This window comes from Poecilia formosa, unplaced genomic scaffold (genome assembly GCF_000485575.1).
Source record: "Poecilia formosa unplaced genomic scaffold, Poecilia_formosa-5.1.2 Scaffold31, whole genome shotgun sequence".
In the NCBI taxonomy this organism is placed as follows: domain Eukaryota; kingdom Metazoa; phylum Chordata; class Actinopteri; order Cyprinodontiformes; family Poeciliidae; genus Poecilia; species Poecilia formosa.
Window position 1 is genome coordinate 1464518 of NW_006799970.1, and position 17768 is coordinate 1482285.

The 17768-nt window shown below is 39.2% G+C and overlaps 1 protein-coding gene across 6 annotated transcripts in view; it reads left to right on the forward strand.

Moving 5' to 3' along the window:
* grik4 (glutamate receptor, ionotropic, kainate 4) overlaps positions 1-17768 on the forward strand; it is a 345779-nt gene that overhangs the window by 267119 nt on the left and 60892 nt on the right. For all 6 annotated transcript variants that reach the window (XM_016670188.1, XM_007549419.2, XM_016670189.1 and 3 more), the window contains 3 exons: positions 4340-4501; positions 9612-9764; positions 12975-13079. In XM_016670188.1, the coding sequence (XP_016525674.1) occupies positions 4340-4501; positions 9612-9764; positions 12975-13079 (420 nt within the window). The remainder of the gene's footprint in view (positions 1-4339; positions 4502-9611; positions 9765-12974; positions 13080-17768) is intronic.

Here is a 17768-nt window from a genome sequence, read left to right on the forward strand (position 1 = left end):
ATAGAAAATGAATGTACACCAGTGTAATGTCCTCTAATGTGATGTGCTTCTGCGTGTACTTGTGCACGGCACCACTTGAATTTAAATGTCCTCGCGTGTCGAGCTCTGAGCCCTGGAAGCCCACAAATGCAGCACATTAGTTTCTTTCAGGCGTAGCTCGAAGATATTTCGGTGACCTTGGATTTTGTTTAGCATTTGCTTCTCGGCCTCAGGTTTTGAAACTCTTTGCAGACGTCTGTAGCCACACCCCTCACTTTTTGACTGCAACACCAGCTTACACGTGTTGAAATATGCATGTATGCAGTATACAGTCCCTCTTCAGGGACATGCTTAATGATAGCTCCATTTGCACAGCTTTCACTTTAATGATCTATGAAAGTATACTTAGTCAGTAATTACATGGACAGTCTCAAAAGGCTTTTAAGAGGCCCCTTAAGGGCTCATTTAACACGGAGGAAGTCTAAAGGAAACAATATCAAAGGATTTTTCTTGTATTCTGACATGTTTACATAAGTGATTGAAGTCTAACCAGGGATTTAGTTGTCCCAAAGATGCTCCTGGAACCAGTGACGTGTGGTGAGGTTTATAGCTGGTGAGGCACTAACTTAATCATAATCTGATTTACAAATCAAGACCCCCTGCAAGTTATTGTTTACGTAAGGAAATTTTGCGCATGCTGACAACGCTGGATGGCATGTAAAGGCTATTCCTTTACATGCCATCCATAGCCGCTCTGCCGCGCCGTAGAATAACTCCGTTAACTCAATCAAACTTGGACATGTAGGTATTAATTTAGTGCTGCTCCACAACAAAGGGAAATATCGTTGAAGAACAACTCAAAACCACGTCTTTCTCGCTCTGTATCAGCGCAGCTACAAACAGACTCGTTGCCATAGCAACTGACAACAACGCCACAAAAAATTAACACTCAGATATTTCCCACACAAAGAGCAGAACATTCAGTCTGTGCCAGTACTATGGATTTAGGCTTAATGTTTATTTTGGGATTACTAATAAGTGACTGCTGTGGTAAGAATAAGAGAAGAAAATTATATATACACTCCTGATCAAAATCTTAAGACCAGTCAAAAAATTGCAAGAATTTGCATTTTGCACTATTGGATCTTAAGAAGGTTCTAAGTAGAGCTTCACAATGTTAAAAGAAGAAATCAGTGTAAGAGACAAAAACTTTTGAGCGGGGAATTAATTGAAAACTGCATTTACACTCAAACATGGTTTAAACAGAAGTTTAAGGTTGGGAATATGTTTGAAAAAGTCCAAAGCTTTGATACTTTTTCAAGGCACAGTGAAACCTGGTGGGGGAAAATAAAAAATGTATTTCTTTATTGAGAGTTCAGAGCTACTTTCTCACCTAAATCTATGCCCACCGATTTTTCATGTAAAAGTCTATTCACCTTTTGTTGGGTACAATCAGAAATGGGAATTCAGCACCGAAATCAAGTGCACTTTACCCGGCAGAAATAAACCAGACTAACAACCCCTTCAGTGACAGCAGGATGTCATAGTCAGGAGGACTCTGGGGAATCAAAGGGAGCCTGGAAAATGTCCTTATTATTGAAGCAAACTGAATCTGGGTGCTTTCAATCATGTAAATGTCAATATTTGTACTTGGCTGCTGTAATGGTCTCCAAAAGGAACACCTTTTTGTTCAGTTTTCCCAATGAACACCGATTACAGCCTTATGAAGACCTTTTGCTTAAAAGTACGTCGTATATTTTATTTCCAGAAATGCCCACCTTCTCTAAGATAAGCATCCTCCACATGTTGCATGTATCCATCTTAATTCAAAAGGTTTAGATCTCCATCTTAAAGTCTCATTTGAACTGCACTCGCCGACATTTTAACAAAGTTCCATCTGACCATCTCCTTGGATGAACACAAGAAATTTTCTGCTGCTTGCCAGCATGATTAAACATTTAGGATTCTCAGGTTTCTGTGGGGTTAGCACTGGGGATAATAGGCCTCCCACTCAAAGTCAATATTCCCTGCTTCCTCCTGCCCTCCTCTGATCCGTGTTCGTATCGGCTCAGTCTCTTCTTACTCCACTGTGGAGTGACTCATGCCGAGTCCTCTTGTGGTCTAAGAGCTTTTTTCCACCTTTCCTGCTTGTCTGTTATTTAATTCATGAACCTATTCACTCTTTGTCTGTTAATGTCCTTTATGTAATTTACGTAATACCCCCTCGCCTGTGTTCTTCTAAAAGAGGAAAGGGTCATTTTTATGTTTTTCATGTTTATGTTTTTAGGCTAATTAGAAATTGCTGACCTTTGTAGGCTTTCATTATCTATCAAAGCTCAGCAGAGTTTCTGGGAAATGTTTTCAGATTTCTCAGGGTTTACTTATTTATATGTTTTATCTTAGCATTTCATTATTTTTCTCTTTTTGCTTTGGTCTTTTTTTCATGTTGCCCTCCAAGTTCTGCTATTTATTATAACACCACAAAGAGTTTAGGAGTTCGCCCTAGTATTTGGTCATTTCACAGCATTTAAAAGGCTTGGGAGCAGAGCACAGTTATTGGGCCAGTTTGGGTTCATTTTCTCTCTGCACCATAAATTCTGCTTTGTCTTTTGCACACAGTTGCATGTGATGGCAGCTCAAAGGCACTGATTGAAAACGGTAAAATTCCTACAAATTAGATGATCTAATATCATTATAAGCCCTCGTCTCTTTTTAAGTGAAAGCTAAATAACTGCACGTTGCATTTCTTGAAGTTACAATTACAGCTAACCAAACACAAGGACAGACTGAACAAGTTGCATAAATTGAAAAGAATGTGTTGCTGATGTAGATGCAATATCACGTTTCATATTGCATCTAACCCGTGTGAACATCCCAGAGATAAAGGTCAGTTTTTGCGATGTAAATATGAAACCAAGATACCTGATTTCAGACATGTTTCACATTTTCCCACCTTTAGGGTGACATATCCTGCGTTGGTTGATGTAAAAACAGATGTGTCAGCTCAAAGGGAAAAGTGAGAAAAAAACTGCAAATGCTGCAACAATCTGGTGGCATAAACTCTTGTTAAACCACTATTTAAGAAGTATTTGATTCAACTCAAGTGTTCAGTCTTCTTTATTCTGTAGAGTCTGATGAATTGTAGATAAAGTTCAGCTGTGCTCTACAAGTGACAACAACCCCTGTGTATTCTCCATATTTACCAATGAAATAAGACCTATAATCTCAGTTTGAAGAAGACTTTTTCTTTTAACTCAATGCAGATAAACTTTGTTGTGGTAAAACTACATGACGTCACGGTGATAGAAGGTGGATGTTAGTCATTTAATAACAAAACAATGATTTTATGTCGTAGTTGACGAGTTATTGGTTTGTACAGACAACAGGGTCAAAGGTCTGTGTTATTCCAGTGGCTAACAGCCAACTCCTTGCATCCATTCCCATTTGTTTCCAGTGTCACATCATGTCACCTCTCGCTGCACGGTGTCAGCTCTATCGTAGTCCCCTCTCCAACATTTACCATCCCCACACACTACCCTTATCTCCCGAGTCCCTGGCCTCGGTGGGAAACAGGTAGATAGCTAGACTTGCCTTGGTCTGGCTGTCATAACGTCAACGACACAAAAGGAAGACAGGCGAAGGCCGCCACCTGAGGGGGAAACGGTTTCTGACACCTCTATTAACCTTCAGGAGACGTCCATCTGCTGTCACACCCCTGCGCTCTCTTTTTCCTGCACTCCCTCATTTCTCACCTTGTCCCCTGACTGCTTTTCCCCAGGCAGAGATTGTCCCCAGAGCAAAAGAACAAAATAACAAATGACTTCTATTTCCCATTTTTTTCCACAACCTTGAAGACGTTGGTATGCAATGGATTTCCATCCCATTTATCCACAGGTCTCGGTGTCCTTTATCAGCTTCCCATCAACTCTCTAGTTTGTCACAGTCTCTCTCCATCAATCAGCAGGTAATTCCAACATATTTGCTTCCCAGTGCATCTCCAGCACTGTTTGTACAGTGACCTCCATGGGAGGAAATTCATGTGGCAGTGGAAAATGCTTAATTTTGTGCAGCGATGTCTGCCTAAATGGTGAAAATGCATAAAATGCTGCAGCTGTTCCATGTCAAATCAACCAGAATAATGGAAGTTAATGGAAAGTGAGTCATACAAATAAAACTGGATGTAAACCTGTTTAATGAACACATGCCCTTTTTACCTTGACACCCATTCGATATATCATTTGTTGTAATTTAAACAAATGAGGGTGAATGGTGGCAGCAAACAACCGCTTCAATTAAAGTGTGCTGTGTGCCTTCAGTGACCGTTTCTCTCTCCCTCTCTCTGTTTCCTTTCTCCTCACAGGAATTCACTTTGCTGCGACTGGATGATGTGGCTGACCAGCGGGTCAACATTGTCGGGTTTTCAGTCTTCAATAAAACGCATCCCTTCTTCCAGGAATTTGTGCTGAGCCTCAATCGCTCCTGGCAGGAGAACTGTGACCATGCGCCCTTTGCCGGCACTCCGGTTAGTGACCCAATAGCATCATCTCGCATACAGCAAAGATGCACCATAAGAACGAAGCGTGACCTCTTAGCAGAGGAGTCGAGAGGAAATAAATTAAGCACGTCGCCCTCCGTTCCCTCCATCTTTTAATCATAAAAGTGATACAGCTATATATTAATCACACCAAACTTGCAACTTTTATGCTCTCTGCTTTTCTTCTATGCTAATAAAACATGTTATTTGTTATTTTACGTTAAAACTGAACCAATTTCTCAATATATGTTTTATCACCGATTGCTGCTCTTCTAGCTCACCGTCTGCTGCAACCTTTTTGCCACAACTTTAACTTACCCCAATTGTTGCAATGTTTTCTGTTAAGGAGTAAAGATTTACTGTGATCTTTAGAAGGAGAACATGTTTGTTGGAAATCAGACTTCTGGAAACCAAAAATGTTCAGGCAGGTGTCGAGGTTGAGCTTGCTAATCCCAGTTAGGTTCTTGGCAGAACCTCCAGTCCTTTGGGTTGGAGAAACCAGGTAAAGTACCCTTCTGATTGAGGAATGGAGAGGTCGCCAATGCAGACCTCATAGGTAGGCGCGTCAGGAGACTTTCTCATCGCTATGGGAACTCAGAGACATGGGGTTTACAGACCACTTTTTCAAAGTTCTCCAGTGAACATTTTGAAGGTTTTGAAGTAAATCTTCTTCCAGGCCAGCAGGTCAGAAGGAAAATGTTCAGAGCTCTTGTGTCTCAGTTGGAGGTTGGCTCCAAAGTCAAGGATTTGGGATTCAGGTCTTGCTTTTGTAGTGGGGATCAGTTCTTTATTGAAGGAGGGAGTTTTGTCGGAGAGGTCTTCAGCACAAGGAACGCCCAGGAATTAGGTCCGATCAGTTCTCGAGTACAAATGGATCCCAACGAAACGTCTGACTCTTTGGACAAAAGCAAAGCATAAGCAGAGATGTGTAAAAAGCTTTACATTTGCTCTTTTTGCAACTTTTAGTTGTATTTTTCTTTGTTGAACTTTTTTATGATTTTCTATTTACTTTTACTTATCTGCTGTTACACAGGATCATACTGACATTTTTATGATTAATGACAAAAACATTTTCAGATCTCTTTGAGTTGAGCTGGATAAAATTTATTTTCTTTTCCAACCTGATTCTGCGGATCAACAAAATGAACTTTTTTCTCCTCTACGAATCTCAGCTGCTCTTCTGGGACTTAGGAAATGAACTGTCTCAGAAGTGCATGACTACATCTGTTTTTTAAGTAAACACATGGAATTTGAATCTTATTTCAAGGATTTTTGGTGGATATGTAATTTTAAGTTCTTCATAAATTCAGAAGGACATTCATGAAACATCTGGGGCTTCTGCTCTGAACGTCCTGGTCTAACTATGCCAATAGTTCTCGTCATTTCCACACAAGACGTTTTTTAAGCTTTACAGACAACAGTTCTTGGGTTGAACCAACTGTTGCACATATTAACAAGCAAAGACACTGAATGATCACGTGTTGCTCTTGTTTCTCAGACAACTCATTAGCATTGCTTAGCACCACCTTATTACTTATATAATAGCTTCTTCCTTGCTAACGCCCCATCGTAGAACATGCCTCATCCTAAATTATCTCCTAAGTTATCAAAAATGTGAGGAGCTCAGTATTAGCTATATCCTGTAATGCTATTTGTTTTTAAAAAATCTATACTTATTCATTTACAGTGGCTGTTGTTGAATACAGCGTGCCTTAATCAAGCAGATTTTCTAAAATATTTTCTTTTTAAAACATTATTATGCTTAGTTTATAGAACAGGATCGTTGGAGTTTTCACTCCAAATAAAACATGGTAAATTGCTCTCATAAACTGCTGTTTATGGGACCACAATTTATGAGCATTATCTGACTTTCTAATAGGCCCTCCAGGCCCGGCGTTCTCATCCATTTGTCTTTAAGCCTGGTCGTAAAATCAGAAGCTTAGCGTTACATCAGAATCTTTGACAGCGAATGTCTGTCCTCAGACGCCAAGGAAATGCCGTAACGACAGGACTTCCTGCTTGTCCACAATGCCATTCTGAGACATTATAACATTTCAAAATTAAACTTAATTAATCCTGAATTGGTTTACATTCTTTTTGAAACATGTGGTTGTATATATATCCTTATTTAAACCTTTTCAAATGATAAAGTTTAGATGACTGTTGAACTTCACTAAATAGATGGTATCATGAGCAAAGAATGAACCTTGTGTGGAAAAAATTGCACAAGAACCTAACAAGTTGAAGCTGCAAATGGAGATTGACCCTAAACATAGCGCCAGGTTAATTACGAAGTTGCTTAGCAACAACAAGGTCTGTGTTTTGGAGCAGGTGTCACGAAACCCTGATCTCCGTCCCATAGAAAATTTGTGGGCAGCTGACAAACCTCAACCACTTACACCAGTTTAGAAAATAAAAGTGATAACAAAAAAAAAAAATAAATAAATAAAAATAAAAAAATAGCAATAGCACAAGCAGAAAAATAAATGGAAAATCATAAAAAGTTCAGACATTGTAGAAAATTCAGTCAAAATTCAGATCAGATGGTAGCTTCAGGGTTTTAGTTTTAACATAATTTTCTCTGTTTAAGCAAGAAAAGCTACAAATTGAGAAACCGGTCTCATGCACGCACCCACTAGCCGTCAGTTTAATTAAAGATGTGTGGTGAAACAGGTTAGGAATAATAAGTGTTTTCTTCATACAGCGGGTCACTTGGTGAGCCTGCGGCAATTAGGGCTTCTAGTTAATTAGCAAATAGCCACCAAGGATGCAAGCTGACAGCAGCCAAGCAAGAAACTGATTATAACCCAGTTAGACATGCACTGTGATTACACCCTGTTAATTCACTCTCGCACATTTTCAAAAAACGCAAACGGATGACCTTACCAGCACATGTGTTTCACTGAGACATTAATGTGTTCGTAAAATCGAAGTCCTGCACCGTTATTTTTAAAAGAGAACATGTGGGTGGGTAGCTTGAAAGTTTAAAGATCAATAACTGTTCAAAAGAAAATAATTAGGTTTTATCAATTATTTTAAAGTCTATAATAATACACTCCCAGTTAGATGTAAATAGAGATTTTAAAGATGCATTCCAACCACTTTTTGTTCAAAAAAACCAAAAACACCATTTCGGCATAAGGTGAAAAATAGGACTGAGAGGGGCAAAGGAATCGTATCCTATGTCAAATTTGTATTTTTTTATTTTATTTTATTTTATTTTGACAGATGCTGTATGTCATATTAATAACAAGGGGAAAATAACAATTTTGCATACTTAAATAAAATGTTTTTTGACAGTCCATCCTATGTAGACAAAAACAGAAAACCTAAGTGAAGGTGGGTATAGGCAAACTGTGAGGTATAGACTGAATAAAACACAGAGAGTTAACAAATTTAGATAATGAGACCTGTTATGGTGTTTCAGTTCTTTTCCCCATGATTAGAATATTATATACTGTTCAAGGAAAATGTCTTGTATTATCCCACTATTATGTAATTGCTTCCACATTTTGCAATGTATAATTTAGAATTTATGTAATATAATCAATTTCATATGAACACATTGTTTAAATTATTCAAATGAAGCTTGTGCATACAGCTTACAAGAAAAAAATAGGTTTAATTTTACAGCAAATTTACATAATTTTTACAGATCAGATATGTGAAAATAGTCAAAATACTGCATGTCAGGCATTGTTACAAAAATGATTCGGATTAATTTATGGTTTTGTTGTGTTGTTACCTGTCTGACAAGTCAGCTTCAGATTGACTTTAGATTGTTGGAATAAATAGATGCAAACATTTTGACAATTGCAAACAGAAGAAACCGCATTGGTGCAGACACTCTGTGAAGATTAATTCATAAAGGTTTGTGGGGTTCTTAAAACTGAAAGAGGAACTGACGGGCTGACCTACTTTCTGATTAATTCCACTAATAATTAGACAAATGGAGGGTTGAAACTGAATTCCCAGATGGTCACTTGGCACATATGGCACTGCAGTGGCTCTGGTGTTGAAGCAAATGGCTGCTGCCCCCAGAGGTTCAGAGGTCAAATCCCGTTCTTTTCCAGAAACCATACCCTTGACCCCAACAGTTTTCCAACCATTAAATCAGTCAGGTGTCAAAAGCAATACACACATTTAAAAAATGTGACAGTTTCTGTTATTCTAAAAAAACAAAAAAAAACAACATTATTTCCACATAGCGCCTGTTTAAGGTCTTTTTTTAACACACAAACATAAATTGCCAGATATGAAACAAGGCGACAGCAAAACCGAACCTTAAAATCACACACAATCTCCAAACTATATGTCAGATCTACTGAAACCTTGTTCTCTGGGGCAAAGGTTGCCGACTGTCCCGCGAATTCATTGCACAACTTTTAGGATTTGAACCTTTCAGTCAGTGGCACCAAGACTGTCAAGTGTTTTTATGCTGTTTATGTGGTGGATAGATTGTGACCAATGTCACCTTTAAATAGGAAGGTTTTTAATTAATCTCACTCCCTTAATGTTTCATACATGAATTTTTTTACTCTAATTTACGTTTATCGATATCTCCCCCAACTCTTGGGTCACTTCATCTCCTGTTGCATTAAAAAGATGAATAACTATGAAGCTCAACCCCTAAATAAGCTTCTTATGAGAGGCATTAGGTATTTTAATTAACTGTATGTAGCAGGGACGGAGCGGCGGCGACGATGAGGCTGTTTGTTCAGGGGAGATGAGAGGAAAGGCTGCCTCTCCCACTGTTTTTGGCCCTCGCTGAGAGCGGCAGACAGTAATTGAAATAGTCGGGGTGTGCCAGCTTCATTGGTGATGAGAGCAGGAAGGACAGAGTCTCTCCGAGAAATAGGAAGCACCGCAAGAGAGAGAGAGAGAGAGAGAGATGGTTTTCATCGCTGTCAGCAGATCAGACTCTTTCTCATGATCTAATGGAATAATATCACTTCCAGTCTGCAGACGGTTTAACCCCTCACCGACCAAAAGGCACTCAGTGTTACACTTTGAGTTATTGCAGGTTTCTGTGTGTTTTAGTGTGTGTGTGTGTGTGTGTTGTGTGTAGTAAGAGTAGATCCACCTTCTTCCTCTGCAGCTCTCGTCAGCCCTGCTCTTTGATGCGGTATACGCAGTGGTTGCAGCGGTCCAGGAGTTGAACCGTAGCCAGAACGTCGGCGCTACTCAGCTCTCCTGCAAGTCATCCAAGATCTGGGAGCACGGCACGAGCCTCATGAATTACCTTAGGATGGTAAGATTAACTTTGATGGATATGATGAAACTGACAGTAGAGGAACCTGCATATTATAAGGGTATAGGTTGAAATTTTAGGAAATATATATATATATATATATATATATATATATATATATATAAAAAATTGCATTTTTTTTTTGCATTTTTTGAGTCAGATAAGCCACCTCAAAGTTTCTGTGTGTGTGCATTTGTTAATTGCACACATTTTTTTCTTGTCTTCCTGTATCTCTATATGCCTGTGTTCTTTGTGCCCTTTTCAAAGCTGCAGAGAGGAGACCAATTAAGTGGTTTTCATCCTGTAATTGATTTAAAATAGCTGGATTAGGTGTGTTGCTTCTTACTCTTTAGAAAGGCACAACAAACAGACCCACTGAAGAACGAAGAGACGAGACTGAAACTCACATCCGGCACATGAAACACAGCAGCAGACTTGTCGGAAGAGAAACGGTCAGATACGTCCACAGTAAATAACTGCAAACTTCTCAACTTGTTTTTCTGAGATTAAACATTATAATGTTGATGACATTTTACAGCGATCAGCCGCCGCTTTGCAACACCACAACTGTCATGTTGTTGAATCAAAAGCGTTCTTTCTACAATGGAGACGACGGTGTCAACACCAATAAGACCAAGCAACAGATTCAGTTCTGACGATGACAAAAAGTATCCAGAAACATGTTCATTAAATGTTGCATTTTCCAAATGTACGACGGGTGAGGGCTCTCAAACCTTGTGTGCGATGCTGAAAAAAGCTGCATCACTTTTTTTTTTACACTTATTTGTTTACATTTGATAATGAAATGTGTTTGTCACACAGAGATGTTGTGATACGTCTTCCACAAATTATCTTAATGAGTGACCTACTTTTTCAGTACATAAGATAGATGTCAGTTAACAGACTAACAGGCTTTTTTTGAGTCAAGAGGCCACATTGTTATTTCTACCGAGTTTTATATTTTTGCCATTAAAAATGGCAGAGATTGATGTCTTCAATCATCGACAATTGACCTACAATGTTTTTAAGTAAACATGCTAAAAGCTAAGTTAAGGCAACAATTCTTTCTAGTTCTGAGGAAAACGTTATATTCTTCATTTGGTCGTGTTTTTACCTAGCAGGCTGGTTGGTTGACCAAACAGTAAATCCATGCAGAAAATAAAATTCTTCCTTTTAGGTTCTGGCACAGTCAGTAGTCTGATAACTTATCAAGTGATTGTACCTGTGCACAGGTATTAATCTTGAGTGCACTGGCAACATTAGCGCCTCTACCTGTGGTCATGGAAATCATGCTACTTTCTCATAGTGACCAGTTTAATCATGTTTAGTTTGATTTATCACCTATAGATTTTTACAAACTGTAGATTTATGTCCAAAATTAACACTTCAAAGCTCGCTATTAAACTATCAGCGACTGAATACTTTAGAACTTTTTTGTACAGTACACTGCTCCATTTCTTTTCTTTTTTTTTTTTGCTCAGTAAGTTGCACATCAGCAAATATTTTGACCCTACACCCCAAAGTTTCTGGATAGTCTTCTGTGCTCAAAGTGGTAGCTTTGATTTCTTGCAAATTTGCGAAGCTCTTTCTTACTGCACCTCTTGTTACAATGTAATATGTGTTTTACCTGTCAGATCTGCCCGACGGAGGATAATGTCTCCCTTTACTCAGCCAGTTTATCGTTTCTCTGCATTACTCTGAGAGACAATGAAGGAGAGATAAAGATGGGCTGTCAGCGAAGTGAAGGGTTTCCTTGTTGGAGATAAATGACTGAATGGGATTAAAATCCTTAAAGTTGGCACGTGTTTGATATCAATCTGTTTGTCTTCCTTGCTCAAAGAAACTAAATGAGTGTGTCATCACACCGTAGACTGAAACTTACTCACTTACATTCATAGTATCATTCTGACACTGATATTATGTCACAAGGAGATTACAGGAATTTATGGATGCTTCATGATTGTGTTATTCAATTAATTAACATCAATCAAGTAATTAAACATTTTTATGGACAAATCCTGGGTTCTGTTTTGCAAGACGCCTGTGAAAAGCTGAGATTCCTCTAATGGTTCCCGATTCCTTTTACTCTGCCAGACGATGGTACATCAAAATACTTTATTTACATTGTCATACTGGAAGCTCAGACTGCTTCACTCTTCAACCACATTCACCCTTTTCACTCACAAATGCACACACTTAAACACCGGTAGTCAACTTGTGGTTTGGTAAAACACTTAACTAACATGAGGCTGGAACTGAACCTGCAGTCTTTTGATTCAAAGATGATTAATGCTTTTCTTTATACTTGTTGATAAGCAACATGAACTAAAGTATCTGTTCAAACATCTTACACCTCGATTATCTTGCCAAGGCTTCTCACACCACAGACATGTTCAATCTTTTAGGATTTATCTGACTCTTATTTTATCTGTAACAGTCTGTGCTTCATTCCACCCTGCTTTTTGTTTAACGTGGGAATGTTTTCCACCTTGGGGGAACAGTTTCTTCGTTGTTTATGGGTCTACGATTGTCATTTATGCATAGAGAAGGTAAAGTTTGCCCAAACTTTCAGGGTTTACAATTTTTCATCACTCGCCTAATCGATTTAAGGAGAGCAGTGCTCAGTTCTGGTATGTGAAGTTTTCCTAAAAGTTAACAAGGCTCATGAGAAAACATCCGTGCACAACACAGTCTCTGCAGTACATCGGACTAATCGTTATGGTGTTTGTGGTGGAATAAAACATACTGAGACAGTAAGTTTATTTGTCTATGCAGCGTTTAGTCATTCTTTTGTAGGGTAAACCACTCAATTTGAAAAGACAGACAGCATTGAGCCTTCACCCGGTCTCCACTTACAGATAACCAGGACAAACCCTCCTCTTGACATGAGTATTCAAATGTTTTGAATGGTGCTAATTGGTTCTGAGGAGTGAAATGAGACTCACCCTCAGGCCTTTTTACTCCTGTTTATTGACGCGTTGCCCACCAATGTTTGATGTTGGAACTGTTGCTAATGAAGAAGAAAACTCTAGGTAAACAATTTTAAAGAGTGCTTTCAAATGTTGTCTCACTAGAAATTAATTGGTCCAACCCTTTTCATTCAGTGTACCACTTATAAATTATTAATCCTATCTTTGCATTAATACACAGACAAACTCAATACATATCGCAGTGGTGGGGAATACGTTCTTCTTTCTCTGTGTTGGATAGGTAGAATTGGAAGGCCTAACAGGACACATCGAGTTCAACAGCAAAGGTCAGAGGTCCAACTACGCCCTGCGGATCATGCAGAACAGCAAGGAAGGCCTAAGGCAGGTAAAGTAACTTTTAGGTTAAGACTGTTTAATTTCAAATGCTTTCAGTGACATAATATGCCTAAGCCCATGCAAAATGTAAAGTGCTGTCCGATGTGCCTTGTGTGCTTGAGTGAAACAGCCTAGACTGGTCGATCACTCTTCAGATAAGCACTCGCTTTAATATCACAGCTACTGTCCACATTGCTGATCAGACACAGTCCCGTTCCCAGTTGGGCGCTACTTCTGGCAAATCTTGCACTTTTCTTTATGGTGGTTGGGTACAGTGAGCTGAATCGTACCACGGGGAGTTGTGATAACACTTGCTCAGCTGACATTTCTTGGTGCAAACAATCTCCATTATCCTGCTGGCAGAGGAACTGATGTGCCAGAGGACAAAATTAAATATTCAGGATGCCTCTTTGAAGGTGAAAGGAGTACACTTAAAGGGAAAAATAAATTTGGATTGAAAGAGAAGTCTGCTTTGAAGACAGGAGGGCTTTTGGTGCCGTTATCGTGGCTTTAACAGAAGCGTCTAAAACTTTAGATAATGTTACACTTTTTGGATTCTGATTCTTTATGCTGTTTTATTGTCTTTTTCCGTTATACACTACATTAGTGAAGGTTTATTGGATTTGATTGCTCCCTTTGATTGGTCTAAAAAAAACAAAGAGTTTTGTTGACAAGCTGTGTGAACCGCTCGCACAACGAAAGATCGGAAAAAGACAGAATCTTTGAGTTTCCAACTTGTCATTCAGGGTTGAGCTAGCTAGAAATTGTCCAAGCTAGTGATTTTCTTGCGCCATCTCTTGTGATAAAAGTGTGCATGTTCTTTCTGATGCTGGGCAGTTTGAAGCAGAAATCTTGCCTTAAACTCAAAGTTTACCATGACATCAATCAGCTACATCCTAAAAATTGCTGTACAGTAGTTTATCATGTGCAAAAACGAATCTCCATGTAATTCCTTTTCAAATGTTAAGCCTTTTCCCACTCGGTTTCTCAGTAACATGTCCAGAAGGGGAGATCATTTGTGAATGTTACAACAAATCTTGGACAAGAATGCATCCTGGTTAGATTTGCTGCCTAATTTTCCTTTTTTTTAATTTATTTATTTATTTTTTTATTATTTTGTATTTTTGCTGACCGACATGTTTTTTCTTCCTCACTCATCACTACCAGGGACGTGTTTTGATATGTATGATATTAAAATCAACACACCCTTATCTGCTATTCGCAGTGTGTTGTAAAGATAACGCAGAGATTTACATATCATGCTTTCTGCATCACATGCTGCCTGCTAATCAGTTCAGTCAAAACCCAAATGCCTCACCTGCACTTTTTTTTTATATCCATCAGAAGTGCGCCCTGTTGTGCAGGATGAATGCAAACAACCAACCAGAGTTTCTGGTCCAATTCCAATTCTTCTTAACTTCTGGTTCTTGGTCTCAAAAGAAATAAGCATTTGCTTTCAGAAACGATATTTTTCTCAGTTTTATTTTGTTTTTATCGTTCACATACATTAAAACTAAAATTGACTATTTGTAGCACATTTGTTCCCTGGAAAAAAAAAAAGAATCAGATATTGTTTTGAATACTGTTGTTGTGTCATGGAGTGACGGATAACTTTGCCCGCCGTAAAAGGAGTGTGTGAGTGCACATTTTTATTATTTCATATTTCATCCCGAGGAGTTAAAGATGATGTAAAACGGTATCTGTGCTGCTCTTTTCATGAGGCCATAAAAAAAATATGTGCATTGCATTTTCCCAAGGAAATGTCTGTCTCTCACCCTGGCAGCTATAAAACCACTCTCATTTCTGTGTTGCCCTTCTGTTTGTGCAGCATTATGTACACTATACAGGTTATTATCCATCAATTATCATACAAACTGCCACCAGCCTGCTGTGGCAGAGCGCTTTGTTTGTGCCTTCTTATCTGGAGCACTCTGAGTAGCTGTTTATGTATCACCTGCTAGACAAGATGCAGCATGAGGAGGCTTCACAGTGCTCCACTATGCTCTCACCCTTTCAGCGGATGATCTCATGGAAACGCTCCTCCCTGAAAGAGAGCACAACATCTTTTCTCGGCTGCCTGTGAAACCGTCAGTCAGTGGCCCGATGCTTTTATTAACCTTGTCCGCCTCGCCTCGCGTCCCTTTTTAGTCTGGCACTGGGCCATTCAAGCAGAAGGATAACACTATCGGGTCTGATGTGATGATTTCGACCAGAACTACTGCAAAACAGCAATGCCGGTAATGGTAATGGAAAGAGGCAAGGTGTTATACGGTGGGGATGCAACGAACGGGGTTGTCGGATGCTTTAACAAAACACCTCCCACACGCCGTTGGTTTGGGCTGCCGCAGACAGCGAAGGGGCAAAACCTTGGCAAAGAGGAAAATCTGGCTCAAAGCCCACAAACCCAATTTAAGAGCAATACTCATATGCCATCACATGATGCCATGCAATGCCAGGAGGTCTAAATAGAGTATTAGTGTCACAGTATATACAATATCTGTCCCTAGAATGTGCAATAAGGAGAAAAGAACCTTTTCGTTCCAAAAAATGGCCTGAAGAGCCTAATGAACATGAACATCTCACCAACCCCTGACTTCTAATTTTGCAACAATAGGATTAATAGAGCTTTACGTACACAGCCATTGACGATCTGTCTGTTGCTTGAATTGTAAGCCATTTATGCATTATTATATTATTTAATGAGGAACTGTCACTGGGTGTGCTACCAGCTCTGTAGGGAATATTAGTCAGGGCTTTCAGAGTGTGAAGCATATGGAGTATATTATTATGAGTTTTGTTTCAGTAGCTAAGCTGTAACTCCTACTGGTGTGTGACAATCATTATTATTATTATTATTATTATTATTATTATTATTATTATTATTCATTTATCAGGCTGTAAAAGGCAACAAAAAGACTCTATGCAACAAGTTTCCAAGTGAGGATGACATGCGTGATGCTTATTTAATACAAAAGATATTTCATCTTTCATCTGATTCAAACATGCAGTTAAAACCAAAAAGAAAGAAAAAAAGCTCTTTTTTTCCCTCGTCGTCTAAAGTTAAATCAACTTAAAACTTTTTTTTGCGTCAGGTTAATTAGAATGACTAGAATTATTTGTATTTTCTGAATGCCACAACAGTGAGAGAGAGATTCTGTCGTCTATTAATGTATTAATGTGTATGGATACTCACCAGCTGCTTTATAGGGTCGACTGTACCTGAGGACGCTGTCCTGTCACTGTTGCTTCACAGTTAGAGGGTCTTCCTGGCTTTTCCTAAGTTATCCCTAAGTTTCCTAAGTTATCCCTATGTTATCCCTGCACATCTAACTTTTACCAACTGCACGATATGATTGGCTGGAATTGATCGTGCAATGCATGTTTTCAATATATACAGCAAAATGTGGGGGGGCGGGAAAGGACCATGTTGGGTTTGACTTTATGATTAGACTGGAGTGGAACATATTGTGTCGTGAACAGAATTTGAACTGAATTTGATAGTAAGTAATTTGAGATAAATTTGATTCTTTGTCCCATAAAATACCTTGAAATTACATTTTTGGGAGTTGGTGCTCTATAAACTGAATTTAATTGAATATTGGGTTAATTACTGACTTACCAGTTGCCTGTGTGTGTGTGTGTGTGTGTGTGTGCGTGTGTGTGTGTGTGTGGCCTTGAATTTGATACACTGCAGTAAGGACACACTGCTGCTTGTGGGGACCCGTAGGGAGAGGTGCTGTTTTTGGCTTGTGGGTTAAGTTTAGGATGAAGGTGTGAACTGAGTCTAGGTTAGGTTAAGGGTAGCAGTCAGGGTCAGGTTACACAAATGAATACAAAATGAATGAAAGCCAATGCAAAGTCCTTGTGAAGATAGAAAGACATACTTTCTCCTTGTGTGTGTGTGTGTGTGTGTGTGTGTGTGTGTGTGTGTGCAGGATCTGATTAGTGTGTGAACTCACATTTAATTTAACTGGTAGAGTCGATATACAGCCTTGTAGGTTTAGACCAGAAAGCAGGTTTTTAAATACCTGCACAGGAAATCAGATTCATGTGTACGCGACCTGCGGCGAGAGGAAAAGCTGTTTCTACCTTTTTGGCCATTTTTAATTATCAGCACGTCTGCTGGGTTCAACTTTGTGCTAATTCATGGTGGTTCAGGTAGAATCATTACTGAAATTAGCTGGCTGTGCCTGTATTTGTAGAGCGGGGCGATTTCTTCAACTAACCTGCAGAACTCGTTGCTCCCACTGGCGCCCTTTATAATTTGCGAGCAGATGGCAAATTGCCCCCAAATGTAAATCCGCCTCATAGACTCTTCAAACTTATGTTTATATCGCGCACGTTATGTCTCCCTCACCTAAAGTTCACAATCAGAGAGTTTGCGTGTGGCGGTGTTTCTCAAGCTGGTTGTTTTAAGGCTTCCTTGAGGTTACGTGCTCCAGACTCTTTGCACATTATGGGTTACATCTGTAGCAGCTGGTTCACTCTGAGGAGGGGGACGGTATACCAGGGACCGTGTGTGGCAGCTGCTCCCTTCCCGGGCTGCACAAAGAGAGCTGCTTTTGCAGCAGATGGAGTTTTGCTCAAATATTTTCTGGGAGACGCTACAGGGCAGAAAGGATTTCCTCGCTCCTCAAACATGGAATACAATTATTTTATGCATAATTTACTTTAAATGGAAACATCTTCGATCTGCATA